Source organism: Oncorhynchus clarkii, chromosome 10, assembly GCF_045791955.1.
Source record: "Oncorhynchus clarkii lewisi isolate Uvic-CL-2024 chromosome 10, UVic_Ocla_1.0, whole genome shotgun sequence".
Taxonomy (NCBI): Eukaryota; Metazoa; Chordata; class Actinopteri; order Salmoniformes; family Salmonidae; genus Oncorhynchus; species Oncorhynchus clarkii.
The window spans coordinates 7,839,188-7,860,275 of NC_092156.1; the positions used below are offsets into that span (position 1 = coordinate 7,839,188).

Below are 21,088 nucleotides of genomic sequence, written 5' to 3' on the forward strand. Positions count from 1 at the left end.
TAAGGGGTATGAGTTCACTGCCAATGTTGCTGGGGATCAGAAGTATAAATAGTAGACATACGAATGAAATATGCTTCAGTAAGGATGGCTTTTTAGCGTTCATTGCCATGGTTATCGTCTGTACCGCAGAAATGGAATGTAAAGCATAAGAAAATAGGTGATGTTGTGGCAGCTGCAGAGAGGTACTTGGGTGTACAAGATTTTACTGCAGAGGAGTTACAGGGAGTGTTGAATGGTCGTGTCCCTTCCTCCCAGGCTGTTGGCCTGGTGTAGAGGGTCAAAGTAGTGGAATGGGGTGGTGGGTTTATTTTGTATTGTATTTTTTAATAAGTGAAGGGTCATCCCCATACTGTTTGTATTTATTTACTTTTCTGCTCTTTTGCACACCAGTATCTCTACCTGTACATGACCATCTGATCATTTATCACTCCAGTGTTAATCTGCAAAATTGTAATTATTCGCCTACCTCCTCGTGCCTTTTGCACACAATGTATATATAGACTCTCTTTTTTTTCTACTGTGTTATTGACTTGTTAATTGTTTACTCCATGTGTAACTCTGTGTTGTTGTCTGTTCATACTGCTATGCTTTATCTGGGCCAGGTCGCAGTTGTAAATGAGAACTTGTTCTCAACTAGCCTACCTGGTTAAATAAAGGTGAAATAAAAAATAAAAAAAAATAAAAAATGGCAGGTTAATTTGATTTACACTCCAGTCCAGTTGGTGGCGGTAATTCACCTTTTGGTTGCCAACCGCCATTTTTTTTTTATACAGAAGAAGACATTCGTATATCTGCACGGATGTGAGCGTGTGCCGCGGATGAAATGCATACCCGGAAAAACAAAACAACAGAATCGTTGAAACATTTTGTCAATGACTGAACATTGGTCAAAGAATAACGGCAAATAACAAGGAATAGCCTTAGACATAATGTTAGGGTTTATTATTTCGTTTATTTTTGTATTAGTGGCGATACTATTACTGCGTCAGGACTGGGCCAACATTACTGGCGATGCACCTCAATCGACAGTTCCACCTGCGCGTCTCATAATCAAAGATGAGTTATCACTGTACAGCGGAGAGGAGAACAGCAAGGGCCTTTATCTGGCCATTTTAGGACAGGTGTTCGATGTAGAAAAGGGGATGAAGCATTATGGTCCTGGTGGTGGTTATCGTTTCTTTGCAGGTGATTTTTTTTAAATAGTTTTAAATCTACGTGCCAGGGTTTTTTAACAGCGGATCTCTTAATTGTGAACATGCCTGTAGATTATATAACATTCCAAACACGTAAAAATACGAGACGCAGATTTTGTCAGACGTGTGAATACATGTTTTATGCTGCTTTCTATTCCCCCTTGTTTTTAAGGTAAAGACGCTTCTCTGGCCTTTGTCACTGGGGACTTCACAGACACTGGTCTGACCGATGACTTGTCTAGTCTGTCCCCTGCTCAGGTGGTGTCCCTGTACGACTGGCTGGCCTTCTATCACAAGGACTACGAGCCTGTCGGTGCGTGTCATACAATGAGTTGTGTTCGAGCGGATCACCTCTACTTTAGTCTACATTCGGTTACTTTTGCTTTAGCGCTCAAATGAGCCCAATGACTGTATGCCAGGCCATCTTTATGTGAGGATCCGTGGTCCATTTGATCAATGAACATTTGTCACAAGGTTGATATTATTGCACCCAGTACCTGTTCAATACATTATACAAGTGAAAATACATGATACACTTTTTTGGGGGGGTATAAATTCCCTTGCGGACTAAACCTTTTAAATACATAATTTCTCAGAATGGGGAAACTATCCAAGAAATGTGTCATGTATTTTCACTTAGACATTGTTAGCCCACAGGACAGGCGTATAAAGAGAACCCATTGACAGTATAAGGAAGGTAAGTCCATTAGTGTGAGATTAAAGTCCCCTATGCTACAGGCAGACTGGTGGGACGGTTCTACAGTGAGAGTGGAGAGCCCACCGAGGCCCTGCTACAGGTGGAGGCAGCCCTGGAGCAGGGGCGGAGACTCAAGGACCAAGCCTTGGCTGAGAAGCAACACCTCCCAGCCTGCAACTCGGAGTGGAACGCTGCCAGGAGAGGACGGGTCTGGTGCTCCACCAAGAGGTACTGACGACATGGTGCACAGAGGAACATTGGACTTGTTCCACATTGCAGCCGGCGGGGCAGGCGACTGCCGACTCTACGAATCACCTTGCATCTTGGCAAAATGAGTAACTGCTAATTTTATTATTTGTAGATCAGTCACAATGCACCACGGATTTGATGTGCTCGAACGCGGCCATTGTATTTACTAGCCTATGTGGTGGAGCAACGTGTGCAGGTCCAAACGGTCCCATACTGAAAGATTTCATTACACTTGGGGGAGCCAACATATAAATACGTATTGTTTTCCTGCTATAAAACAGACTGGATAGAATATTCACAGCCGTTATAAGAAGTGTTTCCCACGTTTAGTTTTCCCCCCTAGCACTACAGCTGATTCAAATAATCAAGCTTTGGATCATTTTAATCAGCTGTGTAGTTAGTGCACGTTTTGTTTTTTTGCCCTGAGTTTGGGGGAAGGCTGCATTACAGAGATGGTCTCTGGAAGTATTATTAGGGAATTAACTGTTTTTTAAAGCATGAACCTCTGATTTGACTGTTATTTTCTCCTTAGTGGTGGAGTGCAGAGAGACTGGGCCGGCGTACCTAGGAAGCTGTTCTCTCCTGGCTCGGGCCGCTCTCGCTGTGTGTGTGTCCAGAATTCCTCCACGCTGGAAAACCCAAACATTCAGGAGTACGAGGACTGCCCCCCTCACGCGGACTCATGTCCTGTCAGAGAGTAGGGGGTTCTGGGAAGGCTGAGCCTCTTGCAAAAAGACTATAGAATGGCTTATATACTGTTATTTAAAATTCAGGGACTTCCCAAGGTGTCCTAATCAGAATTACTGGGTATTTGATTTATGCCAGTTTGAAAATAACCGAAGTTGATTTGTTTCTGTTTAGTTCTTTATGCATGTACATTTTTAAGTTCTGTGTAATTAATGTGCAGTATGCCAACTAATTGACACTAACTAGGAATAGAAGGAAAATGTTTACTATTAAATCTGAAGATAGAGAAATTAAATTTGTTTCATACGTGTTTTGGTAATTGTCAGACGGGATGTGAAGACAATAAGGACAGATGTGTACCAGGAAGTTGTGTACCAGGAAATTGTACTGAAACGTCATCTTAGAAATAAGTTCATGTTTTGTTGTTGTATGAAAAGTAGAGTGAAAAACAAGATTCTGTGTTTTATTTTTGATTAACTTTATGAAAAGTCGTCCTCCCTTTTCTCAAAAAAAAAAAAAGGACACGGAAGGAAGAGACGGGCTAGATATCTGAGCATAGAGAGAACACAACGTTCAGAAAAGATTAAGAGGCAAACATTTCAGTTTTGTCACAAACAAAAAAAAAAAAAGCACAAACTGCATTAAGTACAAAACAGTTGTAGTGGTCAAAAATATTATACATTTCTGTACAATTTAACAATGCTTATAGTGGACCACTGACGGACCAATGGCCACCACCAACTCCTCTCACAGTCTCTCCCCTTATGTCAGAAATGTCATGTGATCTTTGATAAAGTGCACCTGTTAGGTTTTGAAATCCAGACGCATTAAAACATACAGGCTGGTTTTCTGGACTAAAGGCCTGAACATGTTCATTGAAAGTGCTTTTTGTTGTTGTTGTTGTCCTGGACTCATCTTAATCTGGGTCTGGGAAACTAGCCTGCCAGGTCAAGACAACACTTGAGGCTATACCAATTGGAGCATGTTACATATAAATCCCCCACCCCCAACAACAACAACACCACCACCTTACTAAAGACCCAGATTTCATGGACTTGGAATGTACACTTTGGTGGTCTGGGAAACAGACACAATTCACAATGATTATAAGACAATACAAAAGTATAGACTACAAATTAAATGACATGCATAAGCATAATAGGTATTTTATCATAAGTACAATTTCAAAGCAATAATTATTTTGCATTTTGGGACTAACAAATCCTCAATGGTAAAGATGTTCTCAGCCGTTCCAGTTCTGATAGAAAACACCTCACGTGATAGTTGAGTGCCTAGTCCCACTTACCAACTAAATCTTTACCATGTGGTCGAGAAACACTTAAGGAGGTTGTTTTATTCCGTCACATTTCAAATCATGTGAATATAATCTCACAAAGATTTTATTTTTTATTTTTTTAAAGCAGAGGTCTCACTTTAACTATTGAGAGTTAATTAAGCAATATATTTAACCCAATTAGTGTTTCATGAACATTTGAATCATTAAATCCAATAATTCCATCATTGAATCATCAATTCAAATAGATGTATTTTTTTGTATATGAAAAATAGTCATTCCCTTAAAATCCAACCAACCCGTCTCTTGTTCATATAGAACCAGCTACACAGCCAACAGTTAAGAGAAAATACAGCAGTCCTTTTTCTTCTGAATCCATGAAGGGAAGTGAACGAGTGCACATTTTGGGACAAAGGTCGGCTGATTGTAACGCAGGGCAGGTGTTAAGAGGGCAGCAAGCTCGGCTGCTGTTTCCTGTCTCACCAGCACAGTGCAGGGATGGGTTCATTTGATGAGTAGGCCAGCTCGGCTGCTGCACACATGCGGTCTGTCTGTCTGCTCTCAACCGAGACCAGGGTTAGGGCTCTGACACCATCACGTTCATCACTGATTCTCATGATTCAATCTGACACCATCACATTCATCACTGATTCTCATGATTCAATCTGACACCATTACACGTTCATCACTGACTCAATCTGACACCATTACACGTTCATCACTGACTCAATCTGACACCATTACACGTTCATCACTGACTCAATCTGACACCGTCACAAGTTCATCAATGATTCTCATGATTCCTTCAAACACCCGATGAATGATATCAGGGGTCAAATCATGACAATACGATTAACATCTACCTCTCCCCAACCAGTCCAGTCCAGGAGTCATTGAGCCAAGCTACTTTCATTTTATCCCATTTTCACTACGTGATTAATTTGATTAAAAAAAAAAAACATGTACAATGTTTTTATATTCTACTTCTTAAGTCCTGTTGGAACATTAGCTAACATGTTTTGATAGACTGGAATGAATAGTACAGAGGTTGTGGTCTGTTTGTAACTCTGTCCAATAACTAGCCCTGGCTGCCACTGCCGAGTCACCCGATCTCCTGTTGTTGCCCAGCCTATGGTGTCGGGGTGGTGGGAAGATGGAGGGAGAGAAGGATGGAGGGGAGCAGGCTGTCCACTGCATTAGGACACCCCACCCAGAGTCAGCACGTCGAAGCAGACATCACAGACCCGCACAGGCTTGTTCAGGTCAAACTTAATGATGGGGATCTCTTTTATAGAACACTTGTGGCAGAGCAAGCGGCCGCAGTGACGGCTGGGGTGAGACGAGGGGGGAGGGGGCCAGGGAGGAAAAAGAAGGAAAACGAGGGAGAAGGGCGAGAAAGACGAGCAGAGAGAACATTTGGTGAGTAAGGTCTGATATAATAACTTGTCAAAGACAACAGGACTTGGAACTAACAATTTCACTTCTCTCGGGAAGGACAAAAGCAGTCTTTGTTAAGAAACTTTTTTTCCGGTACTTACCAGTGATGTTTCCTTGTGGTGACGCCAAATTTGGCAGCACATTCATAACAGTTTGATCCATCACACCACGGGGGCTCTTTGGACAACATATCTACAAAAAAAACAACACACAAAACACATAGTGAGGATGGCCCCACCATCCTCTTAAAAATACCTATTCAAAATGTATTGACCCGAGTGTCAATAAAAATCAGGATTATTCCAAGGATCCAATGTAAACTCTGATCTATACCTACATGATATGTCAAAGCAGGTGACCTAATGTGAACTATGTGCTGTAGGTCCTCTACACTGAACTACGGTACGTAACACCAACAGCAGATCCATTCCAGGTGTGACCGAGCGTCTAACCTAGGAGGCGGAAGAGCAGCTGCTTGGTGGCTACTTGGTAGTTGAAGATGTTGATTCCCTGGTTGTTGTTGAGGCCCATACGTGCACCAGACCTCACGATGGCACGACACAGGTTAGCGTTGCCCTTCATGTAGGCCAACAACAGAACTGAGGAACCCCAAAAAAAATGATTGATGTTATTCTCTAGAACATATATACCTCTTGGTTCCTTTAATTTAGTATTATTCGCTATTGTAAGAGAGAATGTGCTCCCAAATAATTTACCTGGTTAGATAAAGAGGATAAATAAATATCATTATAATGGCTTATAACGAGTCAAACATTTGAGACTAACTAAGCAAGTTGTTAGTCAGGACAGAAACACTAAACCCAAAGGGGCCTTAATCCAATCTGTCAGATAGAGATTGAAGCAGAACCCTGCTCTCCTTCCTACCGGTGTTCCCTTCATTGTCCACTTTGTCCAGAGGGTACTCAGGCATACACTCCAAGAAAAGCTCAAAGATGGCCGCCGCATTCTCTTTCCCATATTGCCCCAAGACGTGCATCGGTGACTGGCCCCTACAAAACAGACAAGTGTTCAGTGAATAAAAACACAATAAACCTTTTGTGTAATGGCCATTAAGAGCAGCACCATGGCTGAAGTTATGAATCGGTGAGAGCAGGAGTGTACCGGAGATTGAAGGCCTCTGCGTCGATGTTGGACTCTGTGAGAAGGGCTCGCACATTATTAAGCCGACCCTGCATTACGGCCAGGTGCAGAGCTGAGGACGGACAGGACAAGAGAAAACAAAACCGTGAGGAAAAACAGGGAACAGGAGTTTAAAAAGAGTCAGTAAGTAAGCCGGAACAGCCCACTTGGGGCAGAAGCCCATCACATCTCCCGTTTTTGTAGCGCGAGACAACTTGATGTCCACTAGAGTTAAAAAGGCCCTTATTTGTCAGGCAAGTATCATAAACAACAGATTAGGGGTGCTGACCTGATAAATCAGGAAGGTTTTCTTCCAGCATGGGTAATAGTGCAGCAGAGTTGAGGACAGTTAAGTAGTAAATAATCATTGTAAGGAGGGTAGTTCTGTGGCTTGAACGTTCGCTAAGAACGCCGTTAAGGCATGTGTCTGATACCGATAGGATAAAAAGAAAGGAAGCACTGCTCTCGGATCAGCTTTCTCCCTTTCAAATCTTACCTTAATATTATAATTATTCTACAATACTGACGACGGATCAGCTCCTAGAGAGATACTATCACCTACGGCTGCAAAATATTGGAGCGGCTTATTCTAATGCCTACCATATAATAACGGACTAACTCAAGATTTGACACATCGTTGATCACGTTATACATCATGAAATATATTGAGACAAAAATTATAGTAGCGTACAAATAGCTAAATAAAACTCAATAGAATGAACATGAAATGTATTTCAATATATAGATCTATGTAGTCTACACTGCGTTTGTCTTATAATAGTCCTCTTGGTTTTCATTTGTCTTTCGCTTGTTTGTAACAGTCTCAAAGACACTGGCAACTTTGTATTTGTAGTCATTCGTTCTGAAGTTATCAGAGGTCACAGAGAGACAGAAACATCTTGATCTCGTGTTTAGCAGAGATCTCGTGTTTAGCAGAGATCTCGTGTTTAGCAGAGATCTCGTGTTTAGCAGATATCTCGTGTTTAGCAGAGATCTCGTGTTTAGCAGAGATCTCGTGTTTAGCAGATATCTCGTGTTTAGCAGATATCTCGTGTTTAGCAGATATCTCGTGTTTAGCAGAGATCTTGTGTTTAGCAGAGATCTTGCAGAGATCTTGTGTTTAGCAGAGATCTCGTGCTTAGCAGAGATCTCGTGCTTAGCAGAGATCTCGTGCTTAGCAGAGATCTCGTGCTTAGCAGAGATCTTGCAGAGATCTTGTGTTTAGCAGAGATCTCGTGCTTAGCAGAGATCTTGCAGAGATCTTGTGTTTAGCAGAGATCTTGTGTATAAAAGTGACGCTGAAGGGCAAATAATTTTTTATTTTTTTTAAATCACCTAACGACGCACTTTTCTGTTCTACGATTGGTCAGTCGTTAAATAACAAGCCGTTTCAAGTGCAACGTTAATAACGATGGTTTTGGGGAAACGGCTCTGAGATGTAACGATGTTCCTTCAAAAAGGTTCTAACGATGAACTTAGCCATAAGAAGATTTTGGGAAACCTGGGGGCCTGTACCGTTGTTGCCATTCTCGTCCACAGCGGTGAAGTCCACTCCGTTTTCCAGCAGCACAGAGCAGATAGTGGCCAGGTCCTGCTGGGCTGCCAGGTGTAGAGCGGTCTGTCTGTGTTTGGTCAGCTCATTCACTTTGGCCCCGGCCAGCAGCTGCAGTGGACATACTAGAGTCAGACACCAGTCTCACACACACGCACTCACTCACTCACGTTGCGTTCCAGGTTGTCTCTTTTATAGTTGCGTATCTCATAAGAGGATGTTAACGCGGTTCCGGTCATGTTAAACGCTTCACCATCTGACCATCTGCACACCGCGGCTGCAATTAAGATGAAAGTCCCAGACAGACGTGTGGCTCTAAGACATTGGAGTTAATGACAACGTAACGACTGTCAAAAAACACACAACTTGAGACCACCACACGCCATACTAAGCCAAGCCATGGAGCACGTTGATTGACCAGCGAGTGGTCAAGCCCTCGTTACACCTACAGCTTATTATTATTTTTTATCAAAACAGCCCTTTCACGCCATCGCCAGCTATTTCGCCCACGATTCCCGCTGTGTGATAATTATTTCTGTCACTCATGGGAGCGCCACGTGAGAGCACCAGAAGTCTACCGTTATGCTTGTTCAAATAGAGCTGTCAGCTATCCTGACAGAAGAACAGCTACAGTGGTTCGTCCTTTAAAAGTTGCAGCGTACTGCGGAACAGCTTGCATGGTGCTGCCGAATTATATGCCAACCACTGGTACCATTAATGCTAGTTAGCGCTAGTTTGACCACCAGAGGGTATCTTTGAGAAGCATTTGATAGCCTTCAATAGTGGTTGAACTAGAGAATTTAAAACCTTTTTTTGTAAGAACATAGTGTATGGGACTGCTTTTAAGAAATTTTGCTTAATTCATTTGATTAATATTATAGTGTTTTTATTCCATGAAAAAATGTAAAACCCTCTGGGTGGCGCTGTACGACGTGACGGTAGGGAGTAGGCTACAGTACTTGGCTATTTAGCTAAAGAATCCCCGTGTTATGCGGGCACATGGAAGACCGGGGTTCAATTCCCCGGTGGGGAGGAAGGAGTAGGCTGTCCTTGTAAATAAGAATTTGTTCTTAACTTACCTTGCCTAGTTAAATAAAGGTTACACTAATAGCATAACATTTCTACACCCTAATTGTAGTCTAACCAATATTCAAAAGGAGATTCAGTGAAAATAAGTCCCTATGCTTGTCTCAAACCAGCGCGAAACTGTGCTAAAATAGTTTGAGGCTATTGCTTCAAATCCAATTGCTTCTAAATTCAATATGCTATTTAAATAAATAAGACCTACACCACTTTTAACAGCACATTACTCAACACTAGTGAGACTCATGTCGCCTACAGTATATAGAAAAAAATATGACATGACTCTGTCAATAATTACATATAGAGGATTAGAGGATTCTAAATTAAAACCAAAAGCCGCCTCACGGGTCTCCCGGTGGCGGACGGCACGGGTATCTGTAGCAACGCATTTTGCATTGCGGTGACTTCGACAGCTGCACCACTGGGGAGGCCCCATCCACAAAGTATCAAAATACAGAGAGGTGTTGTTAAAGGTATATTGTCCTGCTACCAGCCCATCATGGGCTATGATAATACTGTACATGTTGTCCAGGTCAGGATAATCAAAACATTTCTTTATTAAAGACTATCAGAAAGAATGTTGGTACTTATTTATTTTGATCCAAAGCCATGAATGAGTGACTCACTCAGCCTTATGTAGGCGTCGGTCTATATAACTGTGCCATCAACTTAACATATAATTATTTTGATTATATATAACAATATTTTTAATATATAAATGATATTTTGGAGGCCATTTCGTTTAAAAAAAAATATGAAAGTGAGCGATTGTAATCTGAATAAAGGCCAAAACATTTATTTGTGTTTTTAAAGGGAGAGATACACTGGGTCAGTTGTGTGCCGCCCCTGTGGGACTCCCAATCACAGCCGGAAGTGATACACAATACTTTGTTGTATTATTTGTTTTTCTTCTTCTGGTGGATTAAACTGAAATAGCAACCAATCACAGCCGGTTGTGATACAGCCAACTTAACAAAAAAATACATTTGACAATAGAATTTTCCCCCTACTCTCCTTCTAGGCAAGTCTATTGTCCAGCTACCTGCTAATAGCCATAATGGCGCTGTACAACGTGACCGTGTGTGTTTGAAAGAGTATTTTCCATTAAGCAACAATTTGTTACTTTCATTAGACAGCTTTGTTCCAATATTTCTGTAATTCAGTGATATTTATTCCCATAGTAATTCATTATGGATCCATAACTAAATAAAGATTGGCATTTTGAAAGAGTATTTTTATCATTATTTTATTAATATAAGCATATAAGCATTATTAGTTAAATTGTTTTAATTTGAATGTCCAGACCGGCACTAAGAACAGCGGGAGCGTTTCCCTAGTCAGCGCCATTATTAGTGCAATGCCCCTTAAAGTGTTGCTCTGTGCTACCCAGTGTGGCGGGGTGGGGGTCCACTCCCCTCCCCTCCTCCTCCCTTCCCCATGGGCTAGGTCAGTCTTCTGTGCGTTGCTCTGCGGCCCATCCAGTGCCCCCTGCACTCGTGCCTTGAACCTCGTGCGCTTTCAGAGGATACAGCTGGACAACTGTAAGGCAATCCCATTGTGCACCACTCGGGAGCCATAACCAATATATATTGTCCTACTAATACATCTGTGAGAATATCCAAGGGGCTTTTATACAATTCTAAATTAATAATTATCGCTTTGTTTAAAAAATAACAATATTTCAGAGATTATTTTGTTTTCAAATAATGTAAAATGAGTGAGAAAAAGGCCACATGGGGTGAGACATTGTTACTAATTTGTAAATAAATCCAGTTTGTTATTTAGAATGATTTATTTCTGTTTTTAGAGGGAGAGAAACCAAAAACCTATAGTCATCTCATGTGTGGCCGGCACGGGTATTGAACCAGCATCTGTAGCAACACAGCTTGTACTGCTGTGCAGTGTCTTAGACCGTTGCGCCACTCAGGCACTGTACAACGTGACCGGTCGGGAGTGGTCTACAGTACTACAGTAAGAGCAAAATAATCCTAACAAAATAAAATAATAAAAACCTTAAGTGTAACAACAGTTTTAGTAAGCAATACTGAAGTCGTGCACAATTATCAGTTTCTATTTAGGTTTATGTCGCCCAGACACAGTAGGACCCGAAAGCATAATAAGTGCTCTAACTCCCCCTTGTGGTGGTCTGGATCACCACGCGGGGGCCGGTGCGATAGTATCGCGATACGTGGGGGCCGGTGCGATAGTATCGCAATACGCGGGGGCCGGTGCGATAGTATCGCGATACGCGGGGGCCGGTGCGATAGTATCGCGATACGCGGGGGCCGGTGCGATCATATCGTGAGGTCCCAGTCACGGGTGAAAAACCCATTCAGCTCCAGACGAGGAAGCAGGGTGTCATTACCAGGTTACGGACGATCATTTCGGAGGCAGCATGAACAGCTAGATGTAGAGGGGTCTGCTTGGCAGCGTCCTGCACACGGGAGTTCACGTTGGCCTGGACACTGATCAGGAACAGAACACTCTCGATGTCAGAGTTCTGCACCGCCACATGCAGGAAGTTACGCCCTTTGTTGTCCACCTGAGAGGGGAAAAAGAGAGCGAAGGATTGGGGAGGAGATTTGGTTTATATAAACAGTGTCAGTTGGAGTACACTGTAGTAAATGGGCCAAAAGAGGAAGCTGTGTGTGTGTGTGTGTGTCGCTCTCACCTGTTCGGCAGCCCCAGGCTCTCTCTTGAGGATGGCCTCTGCAGCCTTGTTGTTCTTGTGGGTCATGGCGCAGGCGAAGGGTGTCATCCCCTGGCGGTCACGTACGTTCAGACGGATGTCCGGGTGGGAGATGAGCAGCTGGATGATGACGCTGTGCTGGCTGCTAATGGCAACGTGGATTGAAGCTCGGCCCTCTGCGTCCTGGGTTACACAGCTCATATTAGCCACAATGAACGGGCTCGGATAGGAGACACGAGATGCTCCTTACTCAACAATGAATCATTCTTTTAAATCGCAACTCTAAGTGGAGGAATCTATCACAGGGTTGACCGTGTGAGATACCTGTGCTTAGAGTAGTGACAGTCAGTGAGATTGGATATGTTGAAAAGCTGTTGGCCCAGGAGGAGTAATGTCCAGGAGTAAAAGTCCTAAGTAAGCGAGCGAGACGTACCTGTGTGTTGACGTTGGCTCCAAACTCCAGAAGGCACTGTACCACCTCCTCCAGCCCCCAGCTGCCTGCCAGGTGGAGCGGTGACTGTCCGTCCCTGGCCTCCTCACCCCCCTCCCCGTTAGGGCCTGGCCGCCGCGGGCTGTTCACATCACAACCACTATAGAGACACACAAGGTTAGACTAGACCCACATATCAGCACTATGCCAGGAGGTTACAGCGGAGGAACTATGATATAACATATGACTTGACTAGAACCTAAATCATTACTGAAAACACTGTAGATCACTATTTTATATATATGAGTTTGACACACCTGGTTTGCAGTCATCAGGCACGGGTCACACTGATTAACCATGAAACTACTTCCATTTATATTTGAGTCATTTAGCAGACGCTCTTATCCAGAGTGCTTACATTTACATACCTCCCCCGTGTTTTTTTGGTACAGTGGGAAACAAACTCACAACCCTGGCGTTGCAAGAGCCATGCTTTACTAACTGAGCCACACGGGACCACCTTCCTCTTGCAGAGTCTTTCCGAAACAAGATGGATTCCTGAACTAGATTAAACCAAGATGGATTCCTGAACTAAATTAAACCAAGATGGATTCCTGAACCAAATTAAACCAAGATGGATTTCTGAACTAAATTAAACCAAGATGGATTCCTGAACTAAATTAAACCAAGATGGATTTCTGAACTAAATTAAACCAAGATGGATTCCTGAACTAGATTAAACCAAGATGGATTCCTGAACTAGATTAAACCAAGATGGATTCCTGAACTAGATTAAACCAAGATGGATTCCTGAACTAGATTAAACCAAAATAGATTCCTGAACTAGATTAAACTGTAATCTGGAGAATTATCACTCTTACCATAAATAAAGAAGTGGAAAAGTTGACCAAACTCTATAGATGAAAGTGAAAGTAAAGAAACAGTTTTGAATTAGCAGCAAAACAAGCCTGAGCTTGACTATCAACCAGACCCAAGCTCTGCTAAACAGCCAAACAAGAATTTGCAGTGAGTCCATGATTAAGGGATGAGTGCGTTAGAAAGTGAGGCACATCGGCGCCATTGATAAAGGAGGGTTGAGTGTGATCAGACGGACCTGCGGATGAGGAAACAGGCGGTGACCTCGTTGTTCTCATCCACAGCCCTGTGGAGGAGGGTCTGCTGACAGCCTGAGGGACCAGAGCTCCAGCTGGTGGCGTCACAACCGTGTCGGACCTACAGTCGCAGGGACACGCAGACAACATATTCAACATCAGATCCCAGTCAAACCCGACCCGACTCCTGACTAGCTGAGTCGAAGGCTCTCACATACAGCGATCGTAGTATTCCACGCTCACTTATTTACATTCGTCTGTTGGGCTCCCATTACCACAACCTCCACCACCCTTCCTCTATCGCCCCTTCAGACCCCCTCAGGTCTCACCAGTGTGGAGGCGATGTCCTCTAGGCCATTCTCCAGGGCCAGCCACAGAGGGGGGTGCCCCCTCTTGTCCACCACGGACATGTCTGCCCCCCGCGTGCAGATGGCGTCCACCACCAGGGGAAGCCGATTACTGATGGCCAGCTGCAGCGCCGTCTCTCCCTCCTGGGTCCTGCAGGGAGCGAGACATGGCGGTTTTATACACCTCCTGCTTACTTATACTCACAGGGATATTTATCCAATGTGTAACACTACAGGGCATATCAGGTCATATCGCATATGACTTGTGCTTCCGCAAGGTTTTTTCTGGACCAAAAATAGGCTTAAGTGGTGGACGTGACAATGATCCCGGGTGGCCCGTCAGTGTGACTACATAAATATTTTTTTTTATAAATTAGAAAAAGTTCTCATTTACAACTGCGACCTGGCCAAGATGAAGCAAAGCAGTGCGACACAAACAACAACAGAGTTACACATCGAATAAACAAACATACAGTCAATAACACAATAAAGTCTATATACAGTGTGTGCAAATGAGGTACGATTAGGGAAGGAAGCAATAAATAGGCTGTTGTGGCGAAATAATTACAATTTAGCAATTAAACACTGGAGTGATAGATGAGCAGAAGATGAATGTGCAAGTAGAGATACTGGGATGCAAAGGAGCAAAAAATAAATAACAGTATGGGGATGAGTTAGCTGGATGGGCTATGTACAGGTGGGCTATGTACAGGTGGGCTATGTACAGGTGGGCTATGTACAGGTGGGCTATGTACAGGTGGGCTATGTACAGGTGGGCTAAGAAAAGGTGGCCAAAGTTAGTGTTGGCTTTGGGGATGACCAGTGAAATATACCTGCTGGAGCGCTTGCTACGGGTGGGTGTTGCTATGGGGACCAGTGAGCTGAGATAAGGCGGGGCTTTACCTAGGAAAGACTTATAGATGATCTGGAGCCAGTGGGTTTAGCGATGAATATGAAGCGAGGGCCAGCCAACGAGATCATACAGGTCGCAGTGGTGGGTAGTATATGGGGCTTTGGTGACAAAACTGATGGCACTGTGATATACTGCATCCAATTTGCTGAGTAGAGTGTTGGAGGCTATTTTGTAAATGACATAGCCGAAGTCGAGGATCGGTAGGATAGTCAGTTTTACGAGGGTATGTTTGGCAGCATGACTGAAGGAGGCTTTGTTGCGAAATAGGAAGCCGATTCTAGATTTATTTTTTAGATTGGAGATGTTTAATGTGAGTCTGGAAGGAGAGTTTACAGTCTAACCAGACACCTAGGTATTTGTAGTCGTCCACATATTCATACTAAGTCAGAACCGTCCAGAGTAGTGATGCTGGACGAGCGGGCAGGTGCCGGGCAGCGATCGGTTGAAGAGCATGCATTTAGTTTTACTTGTATTTAAGAGCAGTTGGAGGCCACAAATGGAGAGTTGTATGGCATTGAAGCTCGTCTGGAGGTTGGTTAACACAAATAAATAAATAAATAAATAATCTACACATTTTTGCAATGCAGCTGAGAGTACATGTTGCAGTTTTAAAGGCTGTTCTATGCATTTTGCCATGGCTAACGCTGGGTTCTTTTGCTCAAACATACTGCTAATTTAATTGTTTTTGAATTTTTCTATTCTCCCGATGGTCTAGCTTTTATTTTGCTGATTGTTAGTTGTCAAAGATTATATTATAAAAAAAAATATATATATAGGTCCATTATCTTTTCTACATACTTCATATCTCGTTTTAGTCATTTAAGTTCACACTGAAAGCGTTTTTTTCCATTCCGAAAAATTATGTCCGAAAAAAGTTGACTTAACAACCCGAAAAAAACACACTTTGGTGGCCCGCCCAAGGATTACAATGGCAGAAAAATCCCTGCTACTCTATATCTTCGTATTATTGTATAATTCAGAGACTACACTGTTGTTTATGTCATTTGATATGTCATACCCCCCCCCTCTAGGGAAAATAAATCATTGAGAAATGCATCTGCTGGTTTATGAAGCTCCTGATCTGTGACTTATTTACCTGACGTTGATGTCAGCCTGGTGTTCCAGGAGGAACAGAGCACTCTTGCTGTCCTGTCTGTGGATGGCCATGTGGAGCAAGGTCTGACCGTTGGACATGGTGTTGTTGATGGATGCCCCAGAACCCAGGAGCTGGGCTGCTATGGTGTGCATACCTGAGGGACAGACGAGAGACACAAACAGGCAGACTTGTAAATGCTGTGGATTCAGTGAGACCAAACTACACTTTTAAAATCCTATTTAACATCCAGATGCTACGTATCTACTGTTGTTGTGTATCTGGATATATCCAAGAGGAGCAGGTTTGGAGGCAAAGCTTGGAAGGGGAGCTTCTGCTAGAATTCGGTATGGACTACATCTATGGACTGTTTTAGGTTGGACCAGAGCCATATATTTATATTCATACTAAATACATGGCTCTGAGTTGGACTATCATGACTAGATAACCTTTGGCTGCACATAGCCAGCCAAACAGAGGAGGTATCTCTCATCAACGGGGCTTCAAGTTCCTTGGTGTCCACATCCCCAACAAACTAACCTGGTCCAAGCACACGAAGACAGTTGTGAAGAGGGCACGACAAAACCTTTTCCCCCTCAGGAGACTGAAAAGATTTGGCATGGGTCCACAGATCCTCAAAAGGTTCTACAGCTGCACCATCGAGAGCATTCTGACTGCTTACATCACAACCTGATATGGCAATTGCTCAGCCTCTGACCACAAGGCACTACAGAGGGTAGTGCGTACGGCCCAGTACATCACTGGGGCCAAGCTTCCTGCCATCCAGGACCTATACACCAGGCGGTGTCAGAGGATGGCCCTAAAAAAAATGTCAAAGACTCCAGCCACCCTAGTCATAGACTGTTCTCTATGCTTCCACACGGCAAGCGGTACCGGAGCTCCAAGTCTAGGTCCAAGAGGCTTCTAAACAGCTTCCACACCCAAGCCATAAGACTCCTGAACAGCTAATCAAATGACCACCCAGACTATTTGCATTGACACCCCCCCCCCACCCCCTTTTACACTGTTGCTACTCTTTTTTTTATATACTATGCATACTCGCTTTAATAACTCTACCTACTAGATGTCGACCGATTATGATTTTTCAATACCGATACCGATTATTGGAGGACCAAAAAAAGCCGATGCCATTTAAATCGGACGATTTTTATACATACAGTTGAAGTCGGAAGTTTACATACACTTAGGTTGGAATCATTAAAACTCGTTTTTCAACCACTCCACAAACGTCTAGTTAACAAACTATAGTTTTGGCAAGTCAGTTAGGACAACTACTGTGTGCATGACACCAAGTAATTTTTCCAACAATTGTTTACAGACAGATTATTTCACTTATAGTCACTGTATCACAATTCCAGTGGGTCAGAAGTTTACATACACTAAGTTGACTGTGCCTTTAAACAGCTTGGAAAATTCCAGAAAATTATGTCATGGCTTTAGAAGCTTCTGATAGGCTAATTGACATCATTTGAGTCAATTGGAGGTGTGCCTGTGGATGTATTTCAAGGCCTACCTTCAAACTCCGTGCTTGACATCATGGGAAAATCAAAAGAAATCAGCCAAGACCTCAAGACCCAAGACCTCAGAAAGAGAAACTGTAGACATCCACAAGTCTGGTTCATCTTTGTGAGCAATTTCCAAATGCCTGAATGTACCACGTTCATCTGTACAAACAATAGTACGCAAGTATAAACACAATGGGACCACACAGCCGTCATACCACTCAGGGAGGAGACACGTTCTGTCTCCTAGAGTACTTTGGTTGGTAAAGTGCAAATCAATCCCAGAACAACAGCAAATGACCTTGTGAAGATGCTGGAGGAAACAGGTACAAAAGTATCTATAGCCACAGTAAAACGAGCACTATATCAACAAACTAAAAGGCCGCTCAACTTGGAAAAAGCCACTGCTCCAAAACCGCCATAAAAAAAGGCAGACTATGGTTTGCAACTGCACATGGGGACAAAGATTGTACTTTTTGGAGAAATGTCCTCTGGTCTGATGAAACAAAAATAGAACTGTTTGACCATAATGAACATCATTATGTTTGGAGTAAAAAGGGGGAGGCCTGCAAGTCGAAGAACACCATCCCAACTGTGAAACACAGGGGTGGCAGCATCATGTTGTGGGGATGCTTTGCTGCAGGAGGGACTGGTGCACTTCACAAAATAGATGGCATCATGAGGAAGGAAAATTGTGAATATATTGAAGCAACATGCCTACAAACCTGACTCAGTTACACCAGCTCTGTCAGGAGGAATGGGCCATAATTTACCCAACTTATTGTGGGAAGCTTGTGGAAGGCTACCTGAAACGTTTGACCCAAGTTAAACCATTTAAAGGCAATGCTACCAAATACTAATTGAGTGTATGTAAACTTCTGACCCACTGGAAATGTGATGAAAGAAATAAAAGCTGAAATAATTCTTATTATTCTGACATTTCACATTCTTAAAATAAAAGTGGTGATCCTAACTGACCCAAGGCAATTTTTACTAGGATTAAATGTCAGGAATTGTGAAAAACTGTATTTGGCTAAGGTGTATGTAAACGTCTGACTTCAACTGTGTGTGTGTGGGGCGGCAGGGTAGCCTAGTGGTTAGAGCGTTGGACTAGTAACCAGAAGGTTGCAAGTTCAAATCCCCGAGCTGACAAGGTCTGTCCTTCTGCCCCTGAACAGGCAGTTAACCCACTAGGCCGTCATTGAAAATAAGAATTTGTTCTTAACTGGCTTGCCTAGTTAAATAACGGTAATAAAAACTGTGTGTTTTTTATTATTGCACCACATTCAATGTTGTCATAATTACGTAAAATTCTGAAAAATTAGTTCGCAACGAGCCAGGCGGCCCATACCCTGCATATACCCTGACTCTGCATTCAATGAACGCAAGAGAAGTGACAATTTCCCTAGTTGCCTGCTAACATGGATTTATTTTAATTAAATATGCAGGTTTAAAAAAATATACTATTGATTTAAAGAGAGAAAGGCATTGATGTTTGGTTAGGTACATTCGTGCAACAATTGTGCTTTTTTTGCGAATGCGCTTTTGTTAAATAATCCCCCGTTTGGCGAAGTAGGCTGTGATTCGATGATAAATGAACATTGAATATTTGCAACGCAGGACAAGCTAGATAAACTAGTAATATCAACAACCATGTGTAGTTTAACTAGTGATTATGTTAAAATTGATTATTTTTTTATAAAGATAAGTTTAATGCTAGCTAGCAACTTACCTTGGCTCCGTGCTGCACTCGCGTAACAGGTCAGCCTGCCACGCAGTCTCCTCGTGGAGTACAATGTAATCGGCCATGATATGCGTCCAAAAATGCCAATTACCGACTCTTATGAAAACTTGAAATCGGCCCGAATTAAAATCGGTCGACCTCTACACTACCTACATATTACCTCAATTACCTCAACTAACCAGTGCCCCCTGTACATAGCCTCGCTATTGTTATTTTACTGCAGCGCTTTCATTATTTGTAACTTTTTTTAAATTTATTTTTATTCTTAAAAATGCATTGTTGATATCCATGGCCATGCCAGACTGGAGGAAAAGGAAGAGGAGGTGTGTGTGCCCTTCACTACAAGGCATGTTTTAAAGCATGCCAAGTGTCAGAGCATCAGCCAGATCCTCCACACTGACGTACCCAGTAGCTACCTATCTGATACGAGAGCACCAGCCAGATCTTCCACACTGACGTACCCAGTAGCTACCTATCTGATACGAGAGCACCAGCCAGATCTTCCACACTGACGTACCCAGTAGCTACCTATCTGATACGCACCAGCCAGATCCTCCACACTGACGTACCCAGTAGCTACCTATCTGATACGAGAGCACCAGCCAGATCCTCCACACTGACGTACCCAGTAGCTACCTATCTGAGAGAGCACCAGCCAGATCCTCCACACTGACGTACCCAGTAGCTACCTATCTGATACGAGAGCACCAGCCAGATCCTCCACACTGACGTACCCAGTAGCTACCTATCTGATACGAGAGCACCAGCCAGATCTTCCACACTGACGTACCCAGTAGCTACCTATCTGATACGAGAGCACCAGCCAGATCTTCCACACTGACGTACCCAGTAGCTACCTATCTGATACGAGAGCACCAGCCAGATCCTCCACACTGACGTACCCAGTAGCTACCTATCTGATACGAGAGCACCAGCCAGATCCTCCACACTGACGTACCCAGTAGCTACCTATCTGATACGAGAGCACCAGCCAGATCTTCCACACTGACGTACCCAGTAGCTGCCTATCTGATACGAGGGTAGTGCTGCTGTTAATGAAGCCTACCTGTCCAGAGGGCTAGGCCCAACGCCGTCTGGTCCATGGAGTCTAGGAGGCTGAAATCTGGGATGATCTGCAGGTTGTTGGTGGCATGAAGAGCATTGGCTGGAAACACCAGGAAATTACATTGTCAGAATGCAGGTAACAAATCCAACCGTGGATAAATCATGTTTATTCATCCATCCATCCTCTGGTCTTATTTACATGGAGATGCTGCCCACTGTCCACTAACTAACCCACCTTTCTGCTCCAGGATGACTGACACCACGTCAGGGTGGTTGTGTACAATGGCCATGTGGAGGGGGCTCTGTAGGGACACCCCCTGGGCCTCATCGGGGAGGGCCTTCTGGGTCTGCAGGTTAGGGTTAGCCCCCTGTTGGAGCAGCTCTGCCGTCAGGTCCGCCAGACCACAGCGACACGCCGTGTGGAGAGGGGTTTCACCCTGGGGGGGGTAGAAAGAGATATACAGAGGAGAGACATCAATACAGAGAGACAAACAGAGGAGGATAGAGGGGGTTAGAGGAGGATAGAGGTGGATAGACGGGGATATAGGATGATAGAGGGGGATAGAGAAGGTTAGAGGAGGATAGAGGGGGTTAGAGGAGGTTAGAGGGGGATATAGGATGATAGAGGGGGATAGAGGAGGTTAGAAGAGGATAGAGGAGAGGAGTTTGAAGCAGTAGTTTGTGATGCAGTACAGTATGAAGCAGTAGTTTGTGATGCAGTACAGTATGAAGCAGTAGTTTGTGATGCAGTACAGTATGAAGCAGTAGTTTGTGATGCAGTACAGTTTGAAGCAGTAGTTTGTGATGCAGCACAGTTTGAAGCAGTAGTTTGTGATGCAG

General features: G+C 43.5%; 2 protein-coding genes across 4 annotated transcripts in view; one reads left to right on the plus strand and one right to left on the minus strand.

The window, feature by feature from the left end:
• Window positions 1–766: 766 nt before the first annotated feature.
• On the plus strand, window positions 767–3,275 carry LOC139417970 (cytochrome b5 domain containing 2). Of its 2 annotated transcripts, none has more exons than XM_071167001.1 (4): window positions 767–1,185; window positions 1,366–1,506; window positions 1,932–2,118; window positions 2,672–3,275. In XM_071167001.1, the coding sequence occupies exons 1-4, from the start codon at window positions 930–932 to the stop codon at window positions 2,838–2,840; spliced, it is 753 nt and encodes a 250-aa protein (XP_071023102.1). In that variant the 5' UTR covers window positions 767–929; the 3' UTR covers window positions 2,841–3,275. The 2 variants fall into 2 exon arrangements, with proteins under 2 accessions (XP_071023102.1, XP_071023101.1); XM_071167000.1 differs by having other exon boundaries at window positions 768–1,185; window positions 1,936–2,118.
• Window positions 3,264–21,088, minus strand: part of LOC139417967 (rabankyrin-5-like) — a 55,283-nt gene continuing 37,458 nt past the window's right edge. For both annotated transcript variants that reach the window (XM_071166997.1, XM_071166996.1), the window contains exons 12-25: window positions 20,484–20,685; window positions 20,250–20,348; window positions 15,920–16,073; window positions 13,893–14,061; window positions 13,566–13,684; window positions 12,455–12,611; window positions 12,004–12,204; window positions 11,698–11,874; window positions 8,213–8,360; window positions 6,680–6,770; window positions 6,443–6,567; window positions 6,010–6,156; window positions 5,659–5,749; window positions 3,264–5,449 (exon numbers count right to left, since the gene is read on the minus strand). In XM_071166997.1, the coding sequence (XP_071023098.1) occupies window positions 5,317–5,449; window positions 5,659–5,749; window positions 6,010–6,156; window positions 6,443–6,567; window positions 6,680–6,770; window positions 8,213–8,360; window positions 11,698–11,874; window positions 12,004–12,204; window positions 12,455–12,611; window positions 13,566–13,684; window positions 13,893–14,061; window positions 15,920–16,073; window positions 20,250–20,348; window positions 20,484–20,685 (2,013 nt within the window). In that variant the 3' untranslated portion in view covers window positions 3,264–5,316. The remainder of the gene's footprint in view (window positions 5,450–5,658; window positions 5,750–6,009; window positions 6,157–6,442; window positions 6,568–6,679; window positions 6,771–8,212; window positions 8,361–11,697; window positions 11,875–12,003; window positions 12,205–12,454; window positions 12,612–13,565; window positions 13,685–13,892; window positions 14,062–15,919; window positions 16,074–20,249; window positions 20,349–20,483; window positions 20,686–21,088) is intronic.